Genomic DNA, 20,861 nt, shown 5'->3' with positions numbered 1-20,861 from the left:
CTTCTGAGGCATTATTAGTGCTCATTTTATGACATTCATCATTGGCTGTTTTTAAGAATTGTTTTAGGAATGGCACAAGCTAAATTTGAAATAATGACAGTACATCTCATATGCATGAGTACTGAATGAAAATTTCTCAGGGATGATCATGGTGATAATTTTATCGAAGGAACCTTCTCAGACATTGACACACTCTGGATATTGTTGGTTGTGTATAAGGAAATGTGTACTCTACTGTAGTAAATAGGAACAGATATATTGTTTTCGTACACTCCCTGTGTTTTTCCCCTTCTTTTCCGTATGTTCAGTCTCGTTACACATCCACTCCACGCCTGTTAACAAGCTGTAAATCTCTCAATTTTAAAATCAGTGCTTAGTTTGACCATTGTTTCTGTGGATTTCTACATTTTTGTAACACTTCTACAATAAGTAACTGAGTCTTGTATATTTTTCCTTTAAATTATAACTTAATTTGCGTTTTAAAACCTTTAAAGTTTGCTTTCATGCTATGTGCTAAGATTTGTGTAATCTTTTAAAAAAGCTGGTATTTATTATAGTTTTTCTATGGATTTGCATCATGGCATGCCTGTGAGCATGAAACATAAGACGGGACGATCACATTTCTTACATGGCTGTGTAGAAGAAATAATTTGTGGTGCATAGTGTCGGGAAATGTTAAATCCACAGCGACATTATGGGATGCACTGTAACAAAAGTAATATTTGCTTTCTTTTCTTAGCAATGAACTTGTAAATAACGTTTTAGCATTGTCTTTTGGATAAGACAGTACATGTGTTTAATCCATGGATAAATTTATCAAGTAATCTGGAGTTTTTTCATAAACATGATCAGAAAGTTATATTTTGTGCTGTGTTTTCTAGAGCGCTGTAGTTTAAAGACATTGCTTTGGTTACCTTTGTTTGCTTAAAGATAAATGTTCAACTTTTGACCTTGGGCTAATAAAGTAGGCAGTTGTTTCACCTTGCTGTCTGTTATGCTTTAACTATACAGCAGCACTGCAACAAATGCACATTTCTCTAGTTAAGCACGAGATGTTTGGTCACTCAGCTAGAAATTGTGCACCCAGAGCCACAAGATGGCAGCGTTGTTCAGCTTATTGTCATATCTCTTGTTGGACTGAAGGTGTAAATGTAGGTTAATTGTGAAATAATTGTAGTATTTGAGCTATTACATGCTCATTAACGAGTCACTGAAATGCCTCAAATCCTAAGAACTCCTAATGACACCATGTGTGACAACAGTGAAGTCACCTCTGATATGCTTGGCTGCAGCATGTTCCCCTAGTAATCAAGAATGAAACAAACCCAAGTGCATTACAGCTGTTCTTTAGTGTGTTCCAACTCTGATTTGACAGCAATGTGTGATATCACTGACATTTTCAGTGTAGCAATGCATATAACCCCAGGCAAAGGCATTTTTGACAGGCCCAGACAAAGGAGCAGCAGTGGTGCTGCAATGGTACACTTAAACCTTTGATTCCACTTTTAATGCACAGCTATAAATATTCCACTAGCAAAAACCTGTCCTGCTGTCGGCCCAGCAGCACCCAGAGCATGCGGTCCAGGATGGGCCCATACTATTAATACTGATGATGCAAACACAATACACCCCATGAAATGATCCCATGTGAAACAAAGTGTTTGTCTTCTCTTTGAAGCAGCTTTATTCAGCCCACCTCAGAGCATGACATGTTTTCATAACTATGAATTAATAATAGGCTTGGTTCCTACAATATTGATCGTGACAAACTAAGTACAGATTGCCGGGACAACAAAGCCATCCTCGGGCTCCTTTGTGGTCGGGGGGGGGTTTCTATGAAGCCTTTGTTATGGATAGGGTGGCAAAAGCCTAAATGGATTCCCCAGTGTAAACTGCACTCCCCTGGGTTAAGCTGGTGTTGCTACTGTACACACATCATCTTGTCATGCTGCTTCATGTTCTCATGTTTCACCAAGTAGCTCACGGGAATCTCCTGCTCACACTGATTCACTGTAGACTGGAGAATGAAACGATAACACAGCAGCTCATTTTTCATCTGTGTGATTGATACTGGGAAGGGCATTTTCTCCTGTAAGGTGCACAGGAAAAGGGCTTGTGCTGCTCTCTGAGGATCATCTATAGCAGGTAATCTGAGAGGCTGAGGTAGGGCCCCTGAATACCAACTACCTGTGTGTGTGTTAATCCATGTGTGTATGTGAACCATTGCATTCTTTTATGCGCCTTCATGCATGAATTTTTGCAGAAGCTGCACATGACACAGATTTGCGGGTTTTCAACATCACAGTGCACGTATGCACAGCTGTCTGGTTGGCAGCTAATCAAGATAAAGGACAGCATTTGAACTATGCAGAGAGGAAAACAGAGAGGGCCTGGGAAAGAGAATAGAATGAGTATGATTGAGGGAAATGGATGAGGGCAGTGATAAGGGGAGCTGGCTGGGCCCTGACAGATACACACAGCAGATGGATGACTCTTATCTGGAAGATCACAGGGTGAATACTCGCACCTAGGCCCAGTTACAGAGAGCCACGATCACACCAGACAGATGAATAGGCCTACCCCTCCACCAATCACACTGCACATACTGTACACACACCTACATACACAAACCACTTGACAGAACGAGCAGATTGCAGCGCTTACGTTACCTTTGTGTCTTTGACATTGAAATTCACCTAGAGTCCAGTGTCTGCAGGATGTGTGCATGGTGAGGACGGAGGTAGTGTGTGGGGAGAGAGATAAGAGAAATCAATTTCATTTTAATTCAAGCAGCAGAGCAAGTACACATGTGTTTGTGTTTGTGCATCTGCAACTGCATGCGTACACTGTATACATGTATGTTGGCACACACATTCATCTGCCATCAACATGTTCACTTTTCTCAGCATGGCAAAGAAATGTTCTCACTGCTTCGCTGACAGTGTCTGTCATAGAGGTTAAGAGAGAGCTGAAGTTATACATACTCAAAACAGAAACACAACAGGAACACTTACTCATTAACCAGCTATTACCAAAGGCTTTTGCAAGAGTGGTGACAGATTGACCTTTAAAGACACAAGGATTGTACTTTCACTCATCCGCCTCACGTTCTCACTGTCCTCCTCCTCATGTGTAGTAACTCCCTCCCGCCATGAACACACACTCCTTGTTATTTGAAAAAAAGCTCTTCTTCAACAGCTGCTGATTCTCCCAGCTGCATTTCATAGTGAAGGAGAGTGCCAGTCTTGTCTTCAAGGCAGATGGTGGCTGGCTGGTCCCGCGGACACGTGGCATGTTGGATGCCTGCAGACAGTGCTGTCTCGGAGGAAGCTGCAGCTACAATATGTCTGTACAGTGTTTTTTAGAAAGTCTTTGAGCACAATGTGAGGTGAGCGGGCTGTGATTGGAATGTGCGCCACGTATGCTCCCTCCATGTCAGAGATGTTTTCTAAAGTTGCTCTCCTTTGATAATAATTGGTGCGAGAAGTCCATGAATGTGGTGCAGCACCTGTTCCCTTATCTTGCATTTGGATGTTTACATTTTTTCTGACCTAAAGATAATAATTATCCGACTTGTAAAGTCGTGTGAGAGGAGATGTTGTTGAAAGTAGAGTAAATAACCCCGGTGACGCTGTAGTCAGAATATAGTGATGTTCTGAACTTTCTGTATCAGGCATGTTCAAACACTCATTGGTTCATCAATGAACTGATGAACTGGACTAAATGGGTTGTTTTTCCTCAAGAGGACAACACTCTGCCCCTAGATGTATCATGACTGACGTATGTGAGGGCCCAGGATTCATCTGAAGCCTTTGCTTTGCCTGGAGGGATAAATGTCTACTTCACACTTCACATTACCTGTCAGTTAGATGGGAAGATCCTCTTGTCAGAGCTTTTTCTGGAAGAGAAACAGACTTGCTTTCTTCTCCAGTCTGTCTTCATGATCCTATATCCATCTATCATGTTGGATCTATCATGGCCTCTACAACTACCGGTTTCTGCTTCTCGTACACACGTACACTTCAGAAATAGACCGTTCCACCGGTGAGTGAGAGGCTGCTGGCAGTAAGTCGAGGCAGTAGTGTTTGCCTTCTGGTCGGATAAGACCATGGGATGGAGGATGATGAAGTTAGAGATATGGATGACATTAATAGGTGCCTGTGGTGGGAGCCGGTCAGTGTACTTGTGTTCATGGTCAAAGTTGAGAGCACACGGAAACCTGAACTCAGCACATACTAGTGACTCATTTCCTCAGCTGCAGAGAGATGCCTCCTGTGGGGCATCAAACAAAGGCCTCGTCCTGGACAGATCTCGACACATTACCTCCCTTGCACCACGTCTGGCTGAAACCCAGTTTGAGATAAGGTCAGTGCTTACATGTTCTGTCTGTGTGATGATGAATCAAACCCAAGAATGTGGCTTAAAGATAAATTCAAAAAGCTAGAATGAAAGCTCCTCCCGTGTGACTTCATAGCACACTGACACACCACATTGCCTCATGTGTTTATTTTATTTTACTGTCTTGCAGAACCTTTGCCTTCACTCTTGTGCCTTCGTGCACCGTACTGCGTCAGAGCTCACCACAAAGCCAGTAATGACAGGAGGTGCCCGAAAATCTGATTTAATTTCAAGCTCAAGGCTCTGTTAACAGGATCGATGTCCTTTACATCCAGTCTCCCCCCTCCTTCCACTTGCTTTGTCACTGTTGTCATGAGCACTGAGGCCAGCCAGAGAGGAATCCCAGGAATCTCTTTTGGCTGACCCGGTTCTCATGTAGAGCTGAAGAGTAACGGTGACAAGGCCCAAACTCAGCTTCACTTTAATAGTGAATTTCAGCCTCTGCGTCATGTACGAGAATAGTCTGAGACCCTATTTGTGCATGAGGAAAAAGAATCAGTGGCTGCATGCCCATCAACATTTAACTGAACTATTCTGGTGACATAAACTTCACCAGAGGACAAAATAGTTCCTAATTACAGTAACAGCAGAGCAGAGCAGTGGCTGAACTCACCAGCAGTGACAGGGTTAATCATACCCATATGGTGTACCAAGAGGTTTGGTCCAATGCTGCTGTGGGCCAACAGGAGAGGGAAGGCTGGGTGGGGGCAGAACAGAAGGGAGAGGACAGCGGGGCACACTCTCTCCCAACACCTGCACCTGGTCACTTGATTCACATTCAAACTCACTCCAAAGGATCAATGGACCAGCGTCTTGCCCACAACACGGTGATGGTTGCTGCTTTCCAGGCTTAAACTTTTGGCAAAGAGTGGAACAAGCGCTCGAGGTTCAGCTGTGTAGTTTTCTTTTTGTCTTCCAACACTGCAGGAAGACATGCCGTCGGTTAATAGCCGCTGATTAGGCAGCGTTTTCTTCTTCTTCTCAAGGGGAATTTGCAAATCGGACTGTTCTGTGGCTGCACAGCGGTGCTGAGAGAGATTTTCCAAAGCAGCTCCGGGGCGCAAAACGCGGGGAATGCAGCGGTAACATCCCGCAAGTTTTGGATCTGAGAAACGTAGCGGCGATCGTGAAAGTCCGAAACCAAAGGTAGGACATCTAACTTAGCTCTGGTTTAACTTTTAACTCGTATTTGGTTACTCTGTATCGTACTCTGAATGGTAGGTGACTGAAGCACCACACACACATTTGTTCGGCTCCTATTTCTGGATGTTGAGTTCACAGGTAAGACGCACTCCTCCTCGGAAAAAGAACTCGGTTCTAGACACCATATAATTATTTTTCTTAAAGGGAAACCATGTATTATTACAGCAGAACCGTCCTGCCTTCACCCAACACAGAAAACCAGCAGAAATATCGTCACCCATACAAAATACCCCAAAGTACAACCAGGCCGTCGAGCTGGAGTCCCCTCGGGCACAACACAACGTTTTAGTCGTATTTCCTCGATGGCGACTTCAGTTATATTTCAGTAGGAATACATTGCATCCCTGTTCCATCTTCATTTAAATGACGGTACATTAGATGTAGTGGTGATGACATGAATTTCTCCAAGTCCTAGACGCTTTGCCTGTTGCCTAACACCTCAGGTGCGTGTTGAAGAAGTGGTAATGCTCGTTTTACTGTGCTTAGATAAATAACAGTAGCAGTGATCACGTTTATTTCTTTTTTATAAAGTCACACTGACCCAGTGTTGTGCCAATAAGCTGTGTGTGTATTAGATGACACTTATTGGAGGAAAACCATCCATGTTTTTGATTACACATCTCATGGTGCATGTGTGTTATTAACAGCGTGTTTGGTAAGAGGAACAGAGATCAAGCTTTTCTGGTGAGATGATATATGGCCACTGTGTCATTATGCACCAGGCCTGTGAATCGTTCTCAGTGACTTGTGCTTTTAATTTCCATGCCAGTAATTTCATCAGATTTATTTGGTGTCATTGCATGTCACCATTAAATTAATGCCTTATTGTGCAATTCAATGAACATTCTGAAAACTATCTCTCTCTCTCTCTCTTTTTAAAATCATGAATATTTGTCCCTAAAAGCCTCGTACCCTGTGCCACAGGAGGCTTTGGCTACATGGATGACACCAGAACAAGAAAAGCCTGTGAGCTGCCTTAGCCTGAGCAAAGCACACCTTCAGGGAGACAATTTAATGGATGCTATGGACTCAGCTTTTAGTATTCATAATTTATATGGGATCCTCTCCAGTAAAGTGCAGCTACATAATGAATGTCTGAGTTAAGGTCTAACAGTTAAGCTACGTTTTGACACCCCTAAACTGTCAGAAGCCATTCCAGCCTGTTTCTTTGAACTGTCATGCATTTCTCTCTTCAGCCTTTGACATGCTTTGTTGAAAGACAGAGAGAGAGAGGCAGAAGGAATGGGCATCGGAGTCGTGTTTTATACAGTCTTCTGGGAAAATGGGGATGAAATACCTGTTTAAGAAAATATAATATGTTTAATAAATTGTTCAAGATGAAGACAATTTTTTCAGACTTTTTCCATGTGTCTGTGCTGGTAAACGCTATTATACAGTCCTAACACATACCTAACTACATTTACACTTTAAATAAATAATAGGGCTGTCATATTTTCCAGAGCAGGTGTGAAGATTTGGACACTCGTGCCAAGCTATATGCCAACGCCTTGGAAGGCTTCAGGCCAAACTTCTGATCAGAGAAAGAGAGAGAGCCTCCTGCTTGTACTTTCTACTTTTTCTGTCTCATATTTCTCATGGGGCACTCTATAATAATAGTTCATTCCTCTTTCTTTTTTCGTCCAGATTTAGATCTCTGTGAGCTACCTGCATGGCTGTTACCATGACAGCATTTGGAGCCCAAGTCTTCCTGTTGGCCTTGTGTGTTTACAGCAGCTCGGGCATGCAGCAGTCTGCTCCGCGGGTTCGCCTCTCTTTCAAAGGTGAGCTCGCAAAGATTAACTCAAACTCCTCTGACAGCAGAGATTATCATAATAGTTTCTTTTGCTTGTTGGGTTTTTCTCACTAAGTCACTTGCGCGCACACAAACTCATACACATGTATTCACACCAGCGCTTTTGTTTCCTCTTTATACATACGTAAAGAACTTATTTCCTGCCACATGTCAAATAGGGCAACGCTGGAAACAAAAGGTGGATATTACGTGCGGTTGATTACTGGCAGTGCCCTTCAACAGAGTTTCTCCCCACACCCTAAAAACCCACATGCACAGTGGTCTGACCTGTCAGGTCTTTGTTTTTGATGTCTCACATGGTGACACCAGAGGGAAACACCTGAAATCCGATCATAAGAACAAAATGATATTTAATAACTGTGATGTTTTGGCCCCGAGGTGTAAATTCAAGCCTTTTTTTTTCAGGCATTTGGGATTTTCCTGTGTAGTCTGCTCCCTGTCCTCATTAACTTTCATGGCAGAGATTCAGGTTACAAGTATGCGGATAGTGCCTATGATCAGAAATGTGCTGATGATTACAGTACTTCACGTGCACCTGAGGTACCTTTAAGTAAGAAGTAGATGTGTGAAAAAAGATATCATCATCAACATCTTCAGTGCTTTGATGTGGAGGTGTGTCACTGTGTTCTGGGCCCAGTTCAGGCAGAGTCAAAGGGTTCGGTGCCATGTCTTACCCAAGTACAGTGATTCACTGAGAGCGATTTGTACTTTTTAAGCAAGACACATCTGATGCAGATTAGCAGTGAGCTAATCGTGGCATCCGTTGCTGCTAGCTGGCAGTTGGAGTCTGTATGTAGTGCTGTTTTGAATTCAGCTGATTTTGTAACACTGGTAACAGCTGTATACATGCTGTTCAGGGATGGTTCCATTTGAGGCTTGAGAGGATAATTGCAGTGCATTTTGTATGACCTTTAACTCTAATCCCATTTCAGTGAACAGCTTATGCACACCAATGTGTTTTTGCAGCAGGGTGCACAAAGTAGTGTGACCAATTACACAAGTTTGATCTTGAATTTAATCATGTAAGATGTAGGAATTCACATCTGTACAGAGCTCTTTAGGACAAACTCACACACAGGCTTGTTTAAAACAACTAAGAGGTGCTGAATTGTTGGATTGTTGGTAAGGCAGCAACATTCACAGACCTCATTCACCCCTCCCCCTAATACCCAACAAAAGGGAGAAAAGTTGGATTTACTCCCCAACAGTTTTCTACCACACCAAGGATTTATTGTCCATTGTTTGTGACAGCGAGTCTCTTTGTTCCCCGAGGCGCCCGTGGAGGAGGTTTCGGGGCGGCTGGTGGACATGTGACTCTTGTGAACAAATGAGCTGGCCTGAGTGACACTCTGGGGGTACAGGAGGCCTGCAGAGGATAGAGGTCTTGTATTGTTTCCTCTGTCACTGGGAGATCGTGTCAGTTATGCACACTTCAAAGGGAGTCTCGTATAGCAGAATTAATCAGCGCTGCTGGAGAGCAAAAGATGCAGAGTAACTAAAGCCACGTTTTAGGATCTCATGCCTTCACGGTGCTGTCACCAGTTTGTTCATACTCGAGATAGGCCAGTGGTCATTAGTGCCTTAGTGACGATATGTAACATGAGAGTTAATAGTGGCCCAGCTCTAGCTTCATACATGAATCATATGTCCTTCCTAGAGTTTCCCTGTCAGTGTCAGAATGTTGTCAGGGGGTAATGTTTGCTGAATGTTTACCAGATGATGGCAGGACATTGTTTGCTATTTCTGGAGAATGGACACATGTATAGGGGTGTGGTGTTTCTACATTTAGCCTCTTCAGTGAATCCACTATGGGCCAGCGGAGCTTGGCCCGAGGCTTGTTATCCTGTGTTTACATCTCTGGAACAGAACCGGAACAGGCTCTCTCCCGTGTCATCCGGAGATCTGACTGCATCGCTTATTTCTGTGGCACCTTGACTGCATCCTGTTAACACTGACCTCAGAAGGAAGATAGCAAGCACTCTGATGTAAATAAAGCTTGTGCTTTCTCTCGAATCCCCATAAGCCGGGTTCTGAGGGTCTCTGGGAACATTTGTCATTATACACACCAGCTGTCTTTAAGATGCCTCCACATCCCCAAGTGTGCAAATTCAGTGGTCGATATCTCACACATACCATCGATGTGATTGAGTCTGTGTTGCTTTTTGTGTTTAAAATGGTGTAATGAATTGTTGCATGGATAAAAAAATCACATTCAGAGGTCGAGCGCAACAGAGTTGCAAGAGATGTCTTGCAGCAGATGAAAATGGTTCAATCAAAGCTTTAAGGAGAACAAGAAACTGAGAAACATTTTTGACTGCAGCATGTCTTAACAGGTCATGCTCTGCTGAATGCAGTCCTGATCTTATGAATTAGCTGTGAGCTAACCGTGTTTCCTAAGGGACTGGATTTTTTTCTTTTTGTCTAACTCCACGTGGCGTGCGGCACCTTCAACTCTATCAGACAGTCAGGACACATAAAATATTGAGGTCTTAAAAGCAAAACATGTTTCTTAAAATGCTCTAAGTTGAGTTATATTTAATCTGTGACACACATTTTCCAGAACTGTGTTGTTCAAGGGACCATGTGTTCCTCCAAGTCAGTAATGAACATGTTCAAGGCATAAGGGCAGTTATGTGAATAGATGTTAAGAGGTAACCTGTGCTCCCCCTGCTGCTGGTTTTTCAAAAGATTTTTAACAAACCTGCAACTTTTTCCCACACAGAACTGATGGACACGCGTGCAGCACGTCCGTTCAGTTTCTCCTTCAACACTAGCGACTACCGCATCCTCCTGATGGATCAGGATCAGGGCCGTCTCTACCTGGGCAGTCGGGAGTACCTGGTGGCTCTGGACATGCACAATGTCAACAAGGAGCCACTCATAGTGCGTATGCACTCCACTCCACTAGCTTGCTTTAATTTAAATCCAGACTGTTATTTGGAATAAGGCATTACGTCTGTGAATGTACTGATCCTTAATAATCCAGTGTTTACGGTGTGTTTTTTTTTTTTTGCAAAAACACAGATTCACTGGCCAGCGTCTGCTAAGAGAAAAGGAGAATGTCAGATGACAGGAAAGGAGAGACAGGTGGGAGCATGTATTTACATCCTGTTCTTTTCACAAATCAGTCTCGTGCTTTCAAGATGGGACATTGCAGATGATGCTGTGCTGTTTCAATTCCATTTGTCTTAATCCTCTTTGTCCAGGGTGAATGTGCCAACTTTGTGAGGTTAATAGAGCCATGGAACCGCACCCACCTCTACACCTGTGGAACAGGGGCATACCAGCCTATCTGCACATTCATCAACAGGGGCTGGAGGGCAGAGGTGAACACAAAAGAGCTTTTTCCATTTTAGGAACCTACCAGAATGTCTCGCACCAAGTAACGCCTGTCACAGGGTCTCAGGAGGTAGTACTGAAATCAAGTTCCAAGCCCATGAGATGGTTAAATGTCCGTCTTCACGCCGCAAGCATTAGCATTACAAGCACCATTTGTAAACACACAGCAGATGCATGTGTGAGAGAAGAGCAGCCCCTCCCTCCTCTAAACAGAGACCGACAGAGAGAAAATACAGCAGAAAAACAAAGCAGGATGGTCTGCGTTAACCCCGGACCGCTTGTTAGGTTCCAACAGTGGAAACGCGGCAAAAGACATTTACAGCTCCCTGAGTGGGATTTACAGCAGTGAGCCTGGACAGCTTTGCCCTGCTAAATGTTTCAGGAGTACAAACTGGGACACTGATTTGTTTGTGATTTTCCCATACTCCCTTGTCACGTTTTAGCAGTCTATTCTTATGCACACTTTTCTGTTGGCTAAACTGTCTCTGCAGGACTACCTTTTCAGGCTGGTGCCTGGGTACATGGATTCAGGGAAGGGAAAATGTTCCTATGATCCCAAACAGGAGAGCATTGCAGTTCTAATCGGTAAGACGCACCTCATTTATAGACAGAAACCCCACAACATTTTTAAATGTAAATGTCTAATCACAAAGTCTTACCTCTCTGTTCTCTCACTGTCTCACCTGAGCAGATGGGAACCTATATGCAGGGGTCCATATTGACTTCATGAGTACAGATGCAGCTCTGTTTAGGACCATGGGAGGGAGGACAGCAATCAGGACCGAGCAGTATGACTCTAGGTGGCTCAATGGTGAGTAAGTGTGGGCGTTAGGAGGTAAATGTCGCTGATTACAGGTTATGGTTCCTCTCATTTTATTTGACAACCACTTGCCTTAATCCTCAGTCTGCCTATCTGTTTTTTCATCCCCTAGAGCCTGTGTTTGTTCAGATCCAGCAGATCCCTGACAGTGCAGAAAGGAATGATGACAAACTTTATTTCTTTTTCCGTGAGAAGACTTTAGACGCCAGTGGTGGGACGAGCCCCAGCGTTATAGCTAGGGTGGGAAGAGTGTGCCTGGTGAGCCAAACCACATTGCATCTGCAGTGAAAGTATATGCAGCTTACCTTGTACATGTTGAATGACCTAATTTTCCTTCTGTCTAGAATGATGAAGGAGGGCAGAAGTCCCTGGTGAACCGGTGGACGACGTTCCTGAAGGCTCGTCTTATCTGTTCAGTGATAGGAGAGGATGGAGTGGAGACACGCTTTGATGAACTACGTGAGGCCACAATAAAAGAAGCACTGCATTAAAACTGATTGCATTTTAATTGCACCTGATTTTACTACAGTGTTATTGATTTGTGAATAATTCTCCTTCCAGGGGATGTGTTTATTCAGCCCACACAGGATGAACGAAACCCTATGGTGTATGCTCTCTTCACTACAGCAGGGTAAGTCACTTCTGACTGGTTGATAAAGTCACATCTCAGAAAAAACCTCATCTGATATGTTTTGTTTTTTTACACTCTTGTACATTTTAGTGAACAATTCATGCTTAAATTTAAAAGGGTTGGGTGCATCCAGGCTCCTCACTACATTTTAACTTGTCTGTTTCTGTTTAAGCTCTGTGTTCAAGGGCTCAGCAGTCTGTGTGTACTCAATGGCTGATATCCGCAATGTCTTCAATGGACCTTTTGCCCACAAACATGGTCATAATTACCAGTGGACAGAATACACTGGCAAGATTCCCTACCCACGGCCTGGAACAGTACGATTCAGTCATGTTATCTGCACAGTGACACAAACACAGCACAGACATCCTTACACAAACCTGTTTCAGACATTTAAACAAATAAGTACATAAACATAATCCAAGTGATTTCTTTCCATCCAGTGTCCGGGAGGGACCTTCACTCCTGGGATCCGTTCCTCCAAGAACTTTTCAGATGAGGCTGTGAATTTCATTAGAGCACATCCCCTCATGTTCCATCCGGTTTATCCTATTCATCGCCGCCCCCTGGTGGTGAGAACTGGCGTGGACTACCGCTATACTGCCTTTGTGATGGATCAGGTGGATGCTGTGGATGGACGCTACGAGGTGCTCTTCCTGGGCACAGGTGAGGCAGCTGCAGGGGTGAAGGTACTCATCCGAGCTGGAAGATTATACAATACAATTATACATACTCTCTCTCACTTGTAGATCGAGGCACTGTGCAAAAAGTAATTGTTTTGCCTAAGGACCCCACCAGCATGGAGGAACTCACACTGGAGGAAGTGGAGGTTTTCCGGGTATGTTTAAATATGCAGCCCCAAAATGACTAAAATACTTGTCCGAAGATAAAGTCTTGTTGATCGGTCTTTTTTTGCGTTTTATCAATTTACAGACCAGAGCTCCAGTCAAAACAATGAGGATATCTTCTAAAAGAGTAAGAAAATTCCTCTTAGTGATAGAGATTTCATGTATCAACACATTCCTTGTGACCTCACTGAGTTGAGTTTGTTGCATCTTGTGTCACCACAGCAACAGCTGTACGTGTCATCGGACGCAGGGCTGACCCAGGTGTCGCTGCACCGCTGTGGTGTGTATGGCAGGGCTTGCTCTGACTGCTGTCTGGCCCGGGACCCTTACTGTGCCTGGGATGGAGAGAGCTGCTCTGCCTTCACCCCATCCACCAAGAGGTCAGGGTGCACCATTTCTAGTTTATAAAGTGAGGATGAGCTATGTTAACTTACCGCCTAATGCTGATCTTCATCTCAGGAGGAGCAGGAGACAGGATGTTAAACATGGCGATCCACTGAGGCAGTGCAGAGGCTTCAATGCCAAAGGTGTGACTTTTTGTGTTTGTGTGTTTAAACATCTTGTATACTTCAAGTGTTTGTTTGTTTTTGCATTTTCAACATTTCTTTTCTCTCAACTGATGCAGTGGAGAAACGTCTGAGAGAGACGGTGCAGTTTGGGGTGGAGGGCAGCAGTACCTTCTTAGAATGTCAGCCTCGCTCTCCCCAGGCCACTATCAAGTGGCTCTTCCAGAGGGAGGGAAGGAGGAAAGCGGTGAGGGAGAACAATGTCATGTTAGTCAGTGCTAAAGGAATAGTTTGGCTTTTTGTAAAAAACAACTATTCATTTCTTGCTTAGAGTTAGATCAAAACACTGAATCACCTCGTTAACAACTATTCATTTCTTGCTTAGAGTTGGATCAAAACACTGAATCACCTCATTATTCTGGCACACACACACACACACCCTATAAAACTTCAACTTGTTTTGGATTTAGCATGAATTAAGAACATGAGATTTAGCATGTTAATCAGTGAGGTGCTGGTAGCTGAAGTCTGCTACATTCTGACAGAGCCAGGCTATTTGTCTCCAGTCTTTATGCCATGCTAAGCTAACTGGTTGTAGCTTTACTGGACAGACATGAGAGCGGTATCACTTTTCTCATCTAACTCTTGGCAAGAAAGCTAATTAGCAAAAAAAATGCAGAATGCTGAGCCGTTGCTTTAAGGGCCTCAGCCACTTTCTTGTTTTTAATATATATCAGTTCAGACACATGCACTTCTTCCCTCACTTAGATGTCACTGCTGTTCTTTTTACCAGCTAAACCGTGTGGGAGGCATTCTGAAGACCAACCACGGTATCCTTCTGAAGTCTCTGAACCAGTCAGACTCGGGGCTGTACCACTGCCTCGCCACAGAGAACAACTTTAAACACACAGTGGCCCGTGTGGCGCTGCGCATCCTGGACCGAGACATTGTTATAGCTCTCACCACTCAAGATGAGGATGAAGAGCCAAAAACCCGCCAAGTGGAACCTTACCCGCAGCCATCCATCGCCTCCACACCCTTCCCACCTGAGATAAGACTGATTAACCAGTACTGCCAGTCCTACTGGGAACAACTCAACCCCAAACAGCAGCAGCGCAAACGTGCAAGCCGCAGGCACACGGAGAGCCAGGACCAAGGTCTGGGCTAGAGGTGGGACTGATGTCATCTGGAATTGGTGGACGTTTACATTTGACACGCATGTTTGGGTGTCACCTCACTTCATTAGGCAGGTGATGCTGTCTTGCAAATTACAAATTACTATATTGGTGGTTTTGCAAGTGTCAGCCTAAATACAAATTTTGATTATTTTACATTACTGATGACTGCTTTTCAGCAAATACTGTATGTTTTTTGGATTGATTTTCCATCTTCCAGATATCTGTTCCCGTTGTTTTGACGTTTAAACTGACTTGGACTTGATACGTTCTCAAGACTGATCACCTGTCACAGGGCTTGTTTTTCTTGTTGGTTCATTCAGGTGCTTGTAGAATCAAGATACAAGGTAAAACTTTTTAATGCAAGAAACTTAGAAAAAAACCCATAATTTTCATAAAGCCCATGTTTCCAGAGGTGTGAAAACGCAGCTCGATTACCATAATGTCACTGTGACAGAACACTACGTTGCTCATTGATCACACAGGTTTGTTGTTTTTTGGAAAATGTTAGATTGTGATGTAAAGTAAATGCAAATGTGGTTAATGTGCTGTAACATGCAAAACCATAAGTATGGTCTGTTTAAGTATCTTGAAACACAAATGTAATATATACTGATTATGAATATAATATATTGTCATTGGATTACTCTTGTATGAAGTTTTGTGATGATATAAAAGCATGTGTTGTACATTTTACTGTTCTGTTTTCAGCCTTGGCGTGTAGTGATGTTTGTATTGTGTAATGTATTTTGTTAAGCTAATTTCCATGTTGTCATATAAAGACTCCCTTACTGTCCTATGCTCTTGTGACCTACAGTATGTGAGTATTTAAGGTATGTATATCATACAGTGTTCTTCCAGTTATGCACTTTGTTGGTGGCGGTATTAGAGGGAATTGGGGATCGTTGCACCGATGTATAAGAAAATGATTCAAGACCATCAGTGTTTTAATGTACAGTATGTTTTAAATATGGGAATGAAACTGGCTCAGATTTAGTATTGATTGTTGGTATTTTGTTGTATGCTGCATTTACAGATTTTTAAAATGGCTCTTTTTTAATGGAAACACAAGGAACAAGATGTTCTCCAGTTGGAGCCACCATTCCCCTTCACTGTGAGTAACACAGTGCTCGGTGCTGTCGTGTTGATCAACCCTACACTGGGAATGTTTGAACAAATATATAAACATTTCAGAGTTGTCCAAGATGTGTTCTTTAGTGTCTTGTATTGAATTACTTGTTTATTTATTCACCTAAACAGTTTGTGTCATTGCCAGTTTGCAATCACTGAACATGTAACAAATCCATGTAATGATACTGCAATTTAGAGATTTGTAACAAAAATACACAGTTGAACTAAGTTCAAAGACCGCACAGAAAGAACCTCTACATCAGTCGTCCCATTCATCTTCATCGTCGTCTTCATCTCCACCGTCATCTTCACTTTCACCTGAAAGAAAGGATAAGTATAAACATACTGGACTTTCTTTGCCCTCTTCATCTCCACGTGGTCAAAAAAAACAAACCTTTTATTTAATGATTTGGTAAAAACTCTGATATTTACCAGAGGAATGAATGACTTTACTCCGTTTCTGCATGACCATCATGAGAGCACCAACGATGCCTTCACCTGATGATGTAGGTGTAGGTGGAGCTGAATCTGGGCTGTCCGTCACCTATGGGACACGAGGACAGCATTTTAACTTGAATATCCAAATGGCCTGCAGCATGACAACCAAGACCCATGTGCTTATATAATAAAATGTTACGGAGAAAAGGAAGTCGCTTTACATTTCTGAGCTTCTTCCCCAGTCGGATCTGATCCAGCAGAGCCCCCCTGCTGTCTCCTCCTTCGTCTGACGCTGGGGTAGGTGTTGAGGGAGGGGGTGGAAAATCTGAAGAAATAGAGGTTTGAGGAGGTGGAGGGGGCGGAGGAGGAGGTGGAGGAGGAGCTCCTCCACCACCTCCTCTGCTGGGAGTACAGGGGGCAGGAGGAGGTGGGACGCCTATTGAACGCTGTTGGCTGGATGGTGGCAGGGGAGGAGGTTGGTTGTAGGATAGTGAAGGTGAGGGCCTTGAGGATGGAGGTGGAGAGAAATGAGAAGGTGCTGGTGGCGGCGGTGGACCACCTCTGTTTGTTGGAGGAGGTGGGGGTGGCACGCCCCCACGTGCTGGAGCTGCCTGAGGAGGTGGAGGACCTCGCTGCGGCTGGCCTGGTATGGGAGGAAGGGGACCAGAACGGCCTCGTGGAGGTGGTGGGGTTGGGGCAGAGGGACTAGAGCCAGGCAGAGGAGGCAGGGCCCCTTGTCTGCCAGGTGGAGGTGGTGGAGGTCCAGCTGTTATAATACAATGGAAGGTATGCATTACAATTCAGCCCAAGCTTTAGACCTTTACAATAGCCTGTAGGGAGGAGTGAGACTGATAAAGAAATAAAGCTGTGTGAGTCTAACCTTTGTTCACCTCCCGTTTGACCGCCTCCATTCCACCAGACTGCTCGATGATATTATAGATGAGTTGAGAGGTCTGTTCATCCCTCATCTCAGCTTCTCCAATCCCAGCTTGGGAGAGCAGCTTACACAGGTCAGGGTCAAGATTGTTGGGATCCCAACCAACGTGAGTGACATGTCTGATATGAGGGAAAACAAAAGGGTACAGTGTAATACACTAGTAACTAGTAACACTGATGGAAATATTGTAAATCAACTGCTCAAGATTTTATTAAACTTAGATACCTGACATCAAGGCAAACTATTCATTGGCTCAAACACTCACTTAAACCCGCTGGGTGCTCCTATGTCTGCTTTGGAGATTTTGGGACCTTTTTTCTTGCTTTTCTTGTGCTTCTTTTCTTTGCTGCTCAGAAGCGAAGAAGAAGCAGGCGAAGGCATCGAGCGGTAGCGTGAGGACTGGATATCTGGATTCTGGATGTCCACTGTGGTCATTTGAAAAGATCCAGGGCTGCCAGGCGACACTTTAGGATGAGATACAGAGCACATGCAAGTTTCAGGCATCACTGGTGGCAGTAAATGTTAAATCAGACATATGTTAAGGTTTACTCACCTCTATCAGGTGGAAGGGGAGGTAAGGAACCTCTGTCTGCAGTAACAGGAAATGGGGAATAGGAAGTAAACATTTATTTTAATAGTTTGCCGCTGTTGAGCTACACTGCATTATACAGACAGGTGTTTCTGTTATTTAGCTTAGCCTCACTGATTTAAACAGGCTTGACAAAATAATACAAACACCAGTACAGTTCAGCAGCACCACAATTTTCCAAACTGATTATAAATCTGAAACACCTCTGTAAAATAATTTCAACAAAAGCTGATCATTACCACCTTCAGTGAAGGAGGATATAATGCAGGACTGTTGTATTTGACTGCTTTCGGTTTAGCTTGATGTACTTAAAAAAAAACTATGAAGTCATGAGGTTAATTGCTATCTCACCACTAGAAGGCAGGGGGCGCTGTTTCTTGTCTGTCAATAAAAAGAAAGTGGGAGAAACCATTTTGTCACTTGAAGTTACTTTGCATCGACATAATACAATAGTTCTGCAGCAAAAATACACTTAAAAACAATCATCTATTCATCACCATCATCATCATCATCATCATCCTTTATTAGCAGACTCAAGGTCAATGAAGGTATTATTTAAATGAGACCTAATTTATTAATTATCATTTATTAATCTATGACTATTATTCATACTTTTCTGTTAAATAGATACATAAATCTCTGTAGTGGGCTACCTGATAACGATTCACTTAGAAAATCAGATTTGGACAAAAACCTCATTAAAGTAGATTTCACTTATTTTCTTCCAGTATCATATTGCAAACAATGTTAGCCCAGCATGCTGTAGCTGCAATGGCTGCATTGCTATAAATTGTTGTATTAAAATGTGTTTCGTGTTCTCAAATTTATTATTATTATTAATAATAAATTGTGTCTGTGCCCAGTATGACCTAGACGGTTGTTCCTTTGGTTGATTTTTTCCTGGACAGCATGTTGGAAGGCTTCTGCTTCCCATTGATCAGAAAAGTTCAGTCCAACCTGACAGTCCTGCATCAAATGAATCAAATGAACATGAACTCAAATACACATCTCTAAAACGACAATTCAAAGATTTGTGGCCTTGTGATGATTTTAACACAAATAATTACAGGTCACCACATTACAACTAGACAGAAACAAAAGCTGCAGGAAGATGTTAAATAAGGGTATGCTTACGTCTGCAACAAAGGTATGAAAGTACGGCCGTGGGCATGAGTAGACAAATTGGTTGTAGATCTCCTGCTCCCAAACCTGCCTTCCTCCCTATGGAAAAGCATTGTTAATATTTCTCTCTGACTAATATTCCTGCATGATTTGAATCATCTTGTGTCAGACTTTTCAAAAGGGCAACATACACAGAGTGATTAGAGTATTATGTAGCCATGGAATTAAATAATGACTCCATGGTCTAAGAGGTTACCTTTAAATCAAACATCCGTAAGAAGTAAGAGCGGAGAGGGTTGTCTTTGACGAAACAGACTACTCCAGTGTGCTGCAAGCTCCACATGGATGGACTGTGAGGCAGAGCCATGAACAACTGTGCCACTGTAGTGGCCACGGACTAAACACAGACAACAGTTCAGTGGAGATAAGACACTTTCAGTTAAACCTGATGTTCTGTGGTGAGGATTCATTTCCTGGTTTGCTTGCATTTGTTCAGAAATCATCTTAAAGTGCTGTGATGCTCCTAAGTTGCCACTGTAGATGTACAAAATGTGAAGCTCATGACACTGGTTGTTTTGTTCTTATGCTGCTCTGGCACAACTGTAAGCAGATTAACTAAAAGAGTCAGAAACAAACCAACTTCTGCTCTACTGTCAGAATAGAAGCAACGACTGTGGCCAATTCTGACACTAGAGGAAGAAATGATTCAGCCATCATTTCCTGTTACAGCTACCTCTTTTCTAATGTTAGCAATTCATTTGAAACTGGATTTGTATAATCTTTTGGTAGATTCTTTAAGAAAAATGTCAAAATAAGACTTCATATTTACTTAGCTATCACAAATAAAAGGTAAGTAAATAAACCTACCAATAGTAGTTAAGAAAACTGTGAAACTAGTACAGTGTTGTTACTAGAGTTAAATATATAATGTAATTGCTCTCAGCTGTGTTCATAAAAAAATCAAGATATGAGGTTTAACCAAAAACAAGAGAAATCTTGACGGCTCAAACAATGTTAATGTTTAAGTGAATAACCAGAATAACCTGTACTATTTCGGATACATCCTGCTTTCACTTGCATAGTATATAATAAGCTCCTTACCACAGATCATACAAGCTAGGACAGACAGAGTAGAATGTCATTCCACAGTGGGCAAACCCTCCTTGGTCAGTTCAGAACTTACAGCACACCTTCTGCCCAGCAGCTCCTCCAGCTTCTCATTCTCCTGTGGGCTCAGCAAAGTGCTCTGGACACTCTCCATTTTAGCTTTAGATCCACGGCTCATGGTCGTCTGTTAAATCTCCTGGGTTATCTTAAATAAATGTGTACGGCATTTGAAAAAGCACCTTCTCTATACTGTCAGAATACTAAGCTCTAAAGTCAAGGAAGTTTCTCTTCTCTGTTTTGTGCACACATGTACTCAGAGCAGGAAACGGACAAACCGCACTTCTCTAAGCCCCGCTTTTCTTCTTTCTCTTAGATGCTGAGCACAAATGAACATGTTACTTCCATTTTCAGAGGGGGGGCAGTACACTGTTGCTCTTCTCCTGCAATGAGTACAATCGTTTTACCGTTTTACAGCTAAAGCAACTCAAAGTGTATGTACAAATGAAAGACATTTTATTGACAGACAACATTCAAATAATTTTAAAAATGTACAGGACAAATAATATATTTTAAGGATGAAAAAATTCCATTAATTTTACCCATACTGCTTCTGAGACATCATTTTTAACACTGGATTATTTTTATTCACAATGTTTACTTGGAGAAATGTAAAGTTGCATATTTTTTAATGTGACACAATAAATACAGTGGTGTGAAAAAGTGTTTGCCCCCTTACTGATTTCTTATCTTTTTGCATGTTTGTCACACTGTAATGTTTCAGATCGTCAAACAAATTTGTATATT

At 42.8% G+C, this 20,861-nt stretch overlaps 2 protein-coding genes across 3 annotated transcripts; one reads left to right on the top strand and one right to left on the bottom strand.

Annotated features, from left to right (window-relative positions):
- The first annotated feature begins 5,084 nt into the window (after positions 1-5,084).
- sema3gb (sema domain, immunoglobulin domain (Ig), short basic domain, secreted, (semaphorin) 3Gb) lies at positions 5,085-15,530 on the top strand. Of its 2 annotated transcripts, XM_020611812.1 has the most exons (19): positions 5,085-5,225; positions 5,385-5,544; positions 7,246-7,382; positions 10,137-10,297; positions 10,439-10,501; positions 10,621-10,740; positions 11,245-11,338; positions 11,445-11,564; positions 11,686-11,831; positions 11,918-12,032; positions 12,135-12,204; positions 12,377-12,521; positions 12,648-12,870; positions 12,954-13,042; positions 13,138-13,179; positions 13,275-13,432; positions 13,512-13,579; positions 13,678-13,805; positions 14,352-15,530. In XM_020611812.1, exons 3-19 carry the CDS (start codon positions 7,271-7,273, stop codon positions 14,724-14,726), a joined length of 2,229 nt encoding a protein of 742 aa, XP_020467468.1. In that variant the 5' UTR covers positions 5,085-5,225; positions 5,385-5,544; positions 7,246-7,270; the 3' UTR covers positions 14,727-15,530. The 2 variants fall into 2 exon arrangements, with proteins under 2 accessions (XP_020467468.1, XP_020467467.1); XM_020611811.1 differs by having other exon boundaries at positions 5,085-5,544.
- Positions 15,531-15,620: 90 nt separating this feature from the next.
- wasb (WASP actin nucleation promoting factor b) lies at positions 15,621-20,384 on the bottom strand. Its single transcript, XM_020611814.1, has 11 exons — positions 20,134-20,384; positions 19,207-19,347; positions 18,963-19,049; positions 18,698-18,794; positions 18,180-18,209; positions 17,793-17,828; positions 17,505-17,703; positions 17,183-17,358; positions 16,524-17,068; positions 16,297-16,408; positions 15,621-16,182 (listed from the first exon to the last, which is right to left on the bottom strand). Exons 1-11 carry the CDS (start codon positions 20,233-20,235, stop codon positions 16,124-16,126), a joined length of 1,584 nt encoding a protein of 527 aa, XP_020467470.1. The 5' UTR covers positions 20,236-20,384; the 3' UTR covers positions 15,621-16,123.
- Between the last annotated feature and the right edge of the window lie 477 nt (positions 20,385-20,861).

Source organism: Monopterus albus, unplaced genomic scaffold, assembly GCF_001952655.1.
Source record: "Monopterus albus unplaced genomic scaffold, M_albus_1.0 scaffold118.1, whole genome shotgun sequence".
Classification (NCBI taxonomy): Eukaryota; Metazoa; Chordata; class Actinopteri; order Synbranchiformes; family Synbranchidae; genus Monopterus; species Monopterus albus.
The sequence above is the reverse complement of the archived record's forward strand: the minus strand, read 5'-3'. Positions and strand labels throughout refer to the sequence as shown.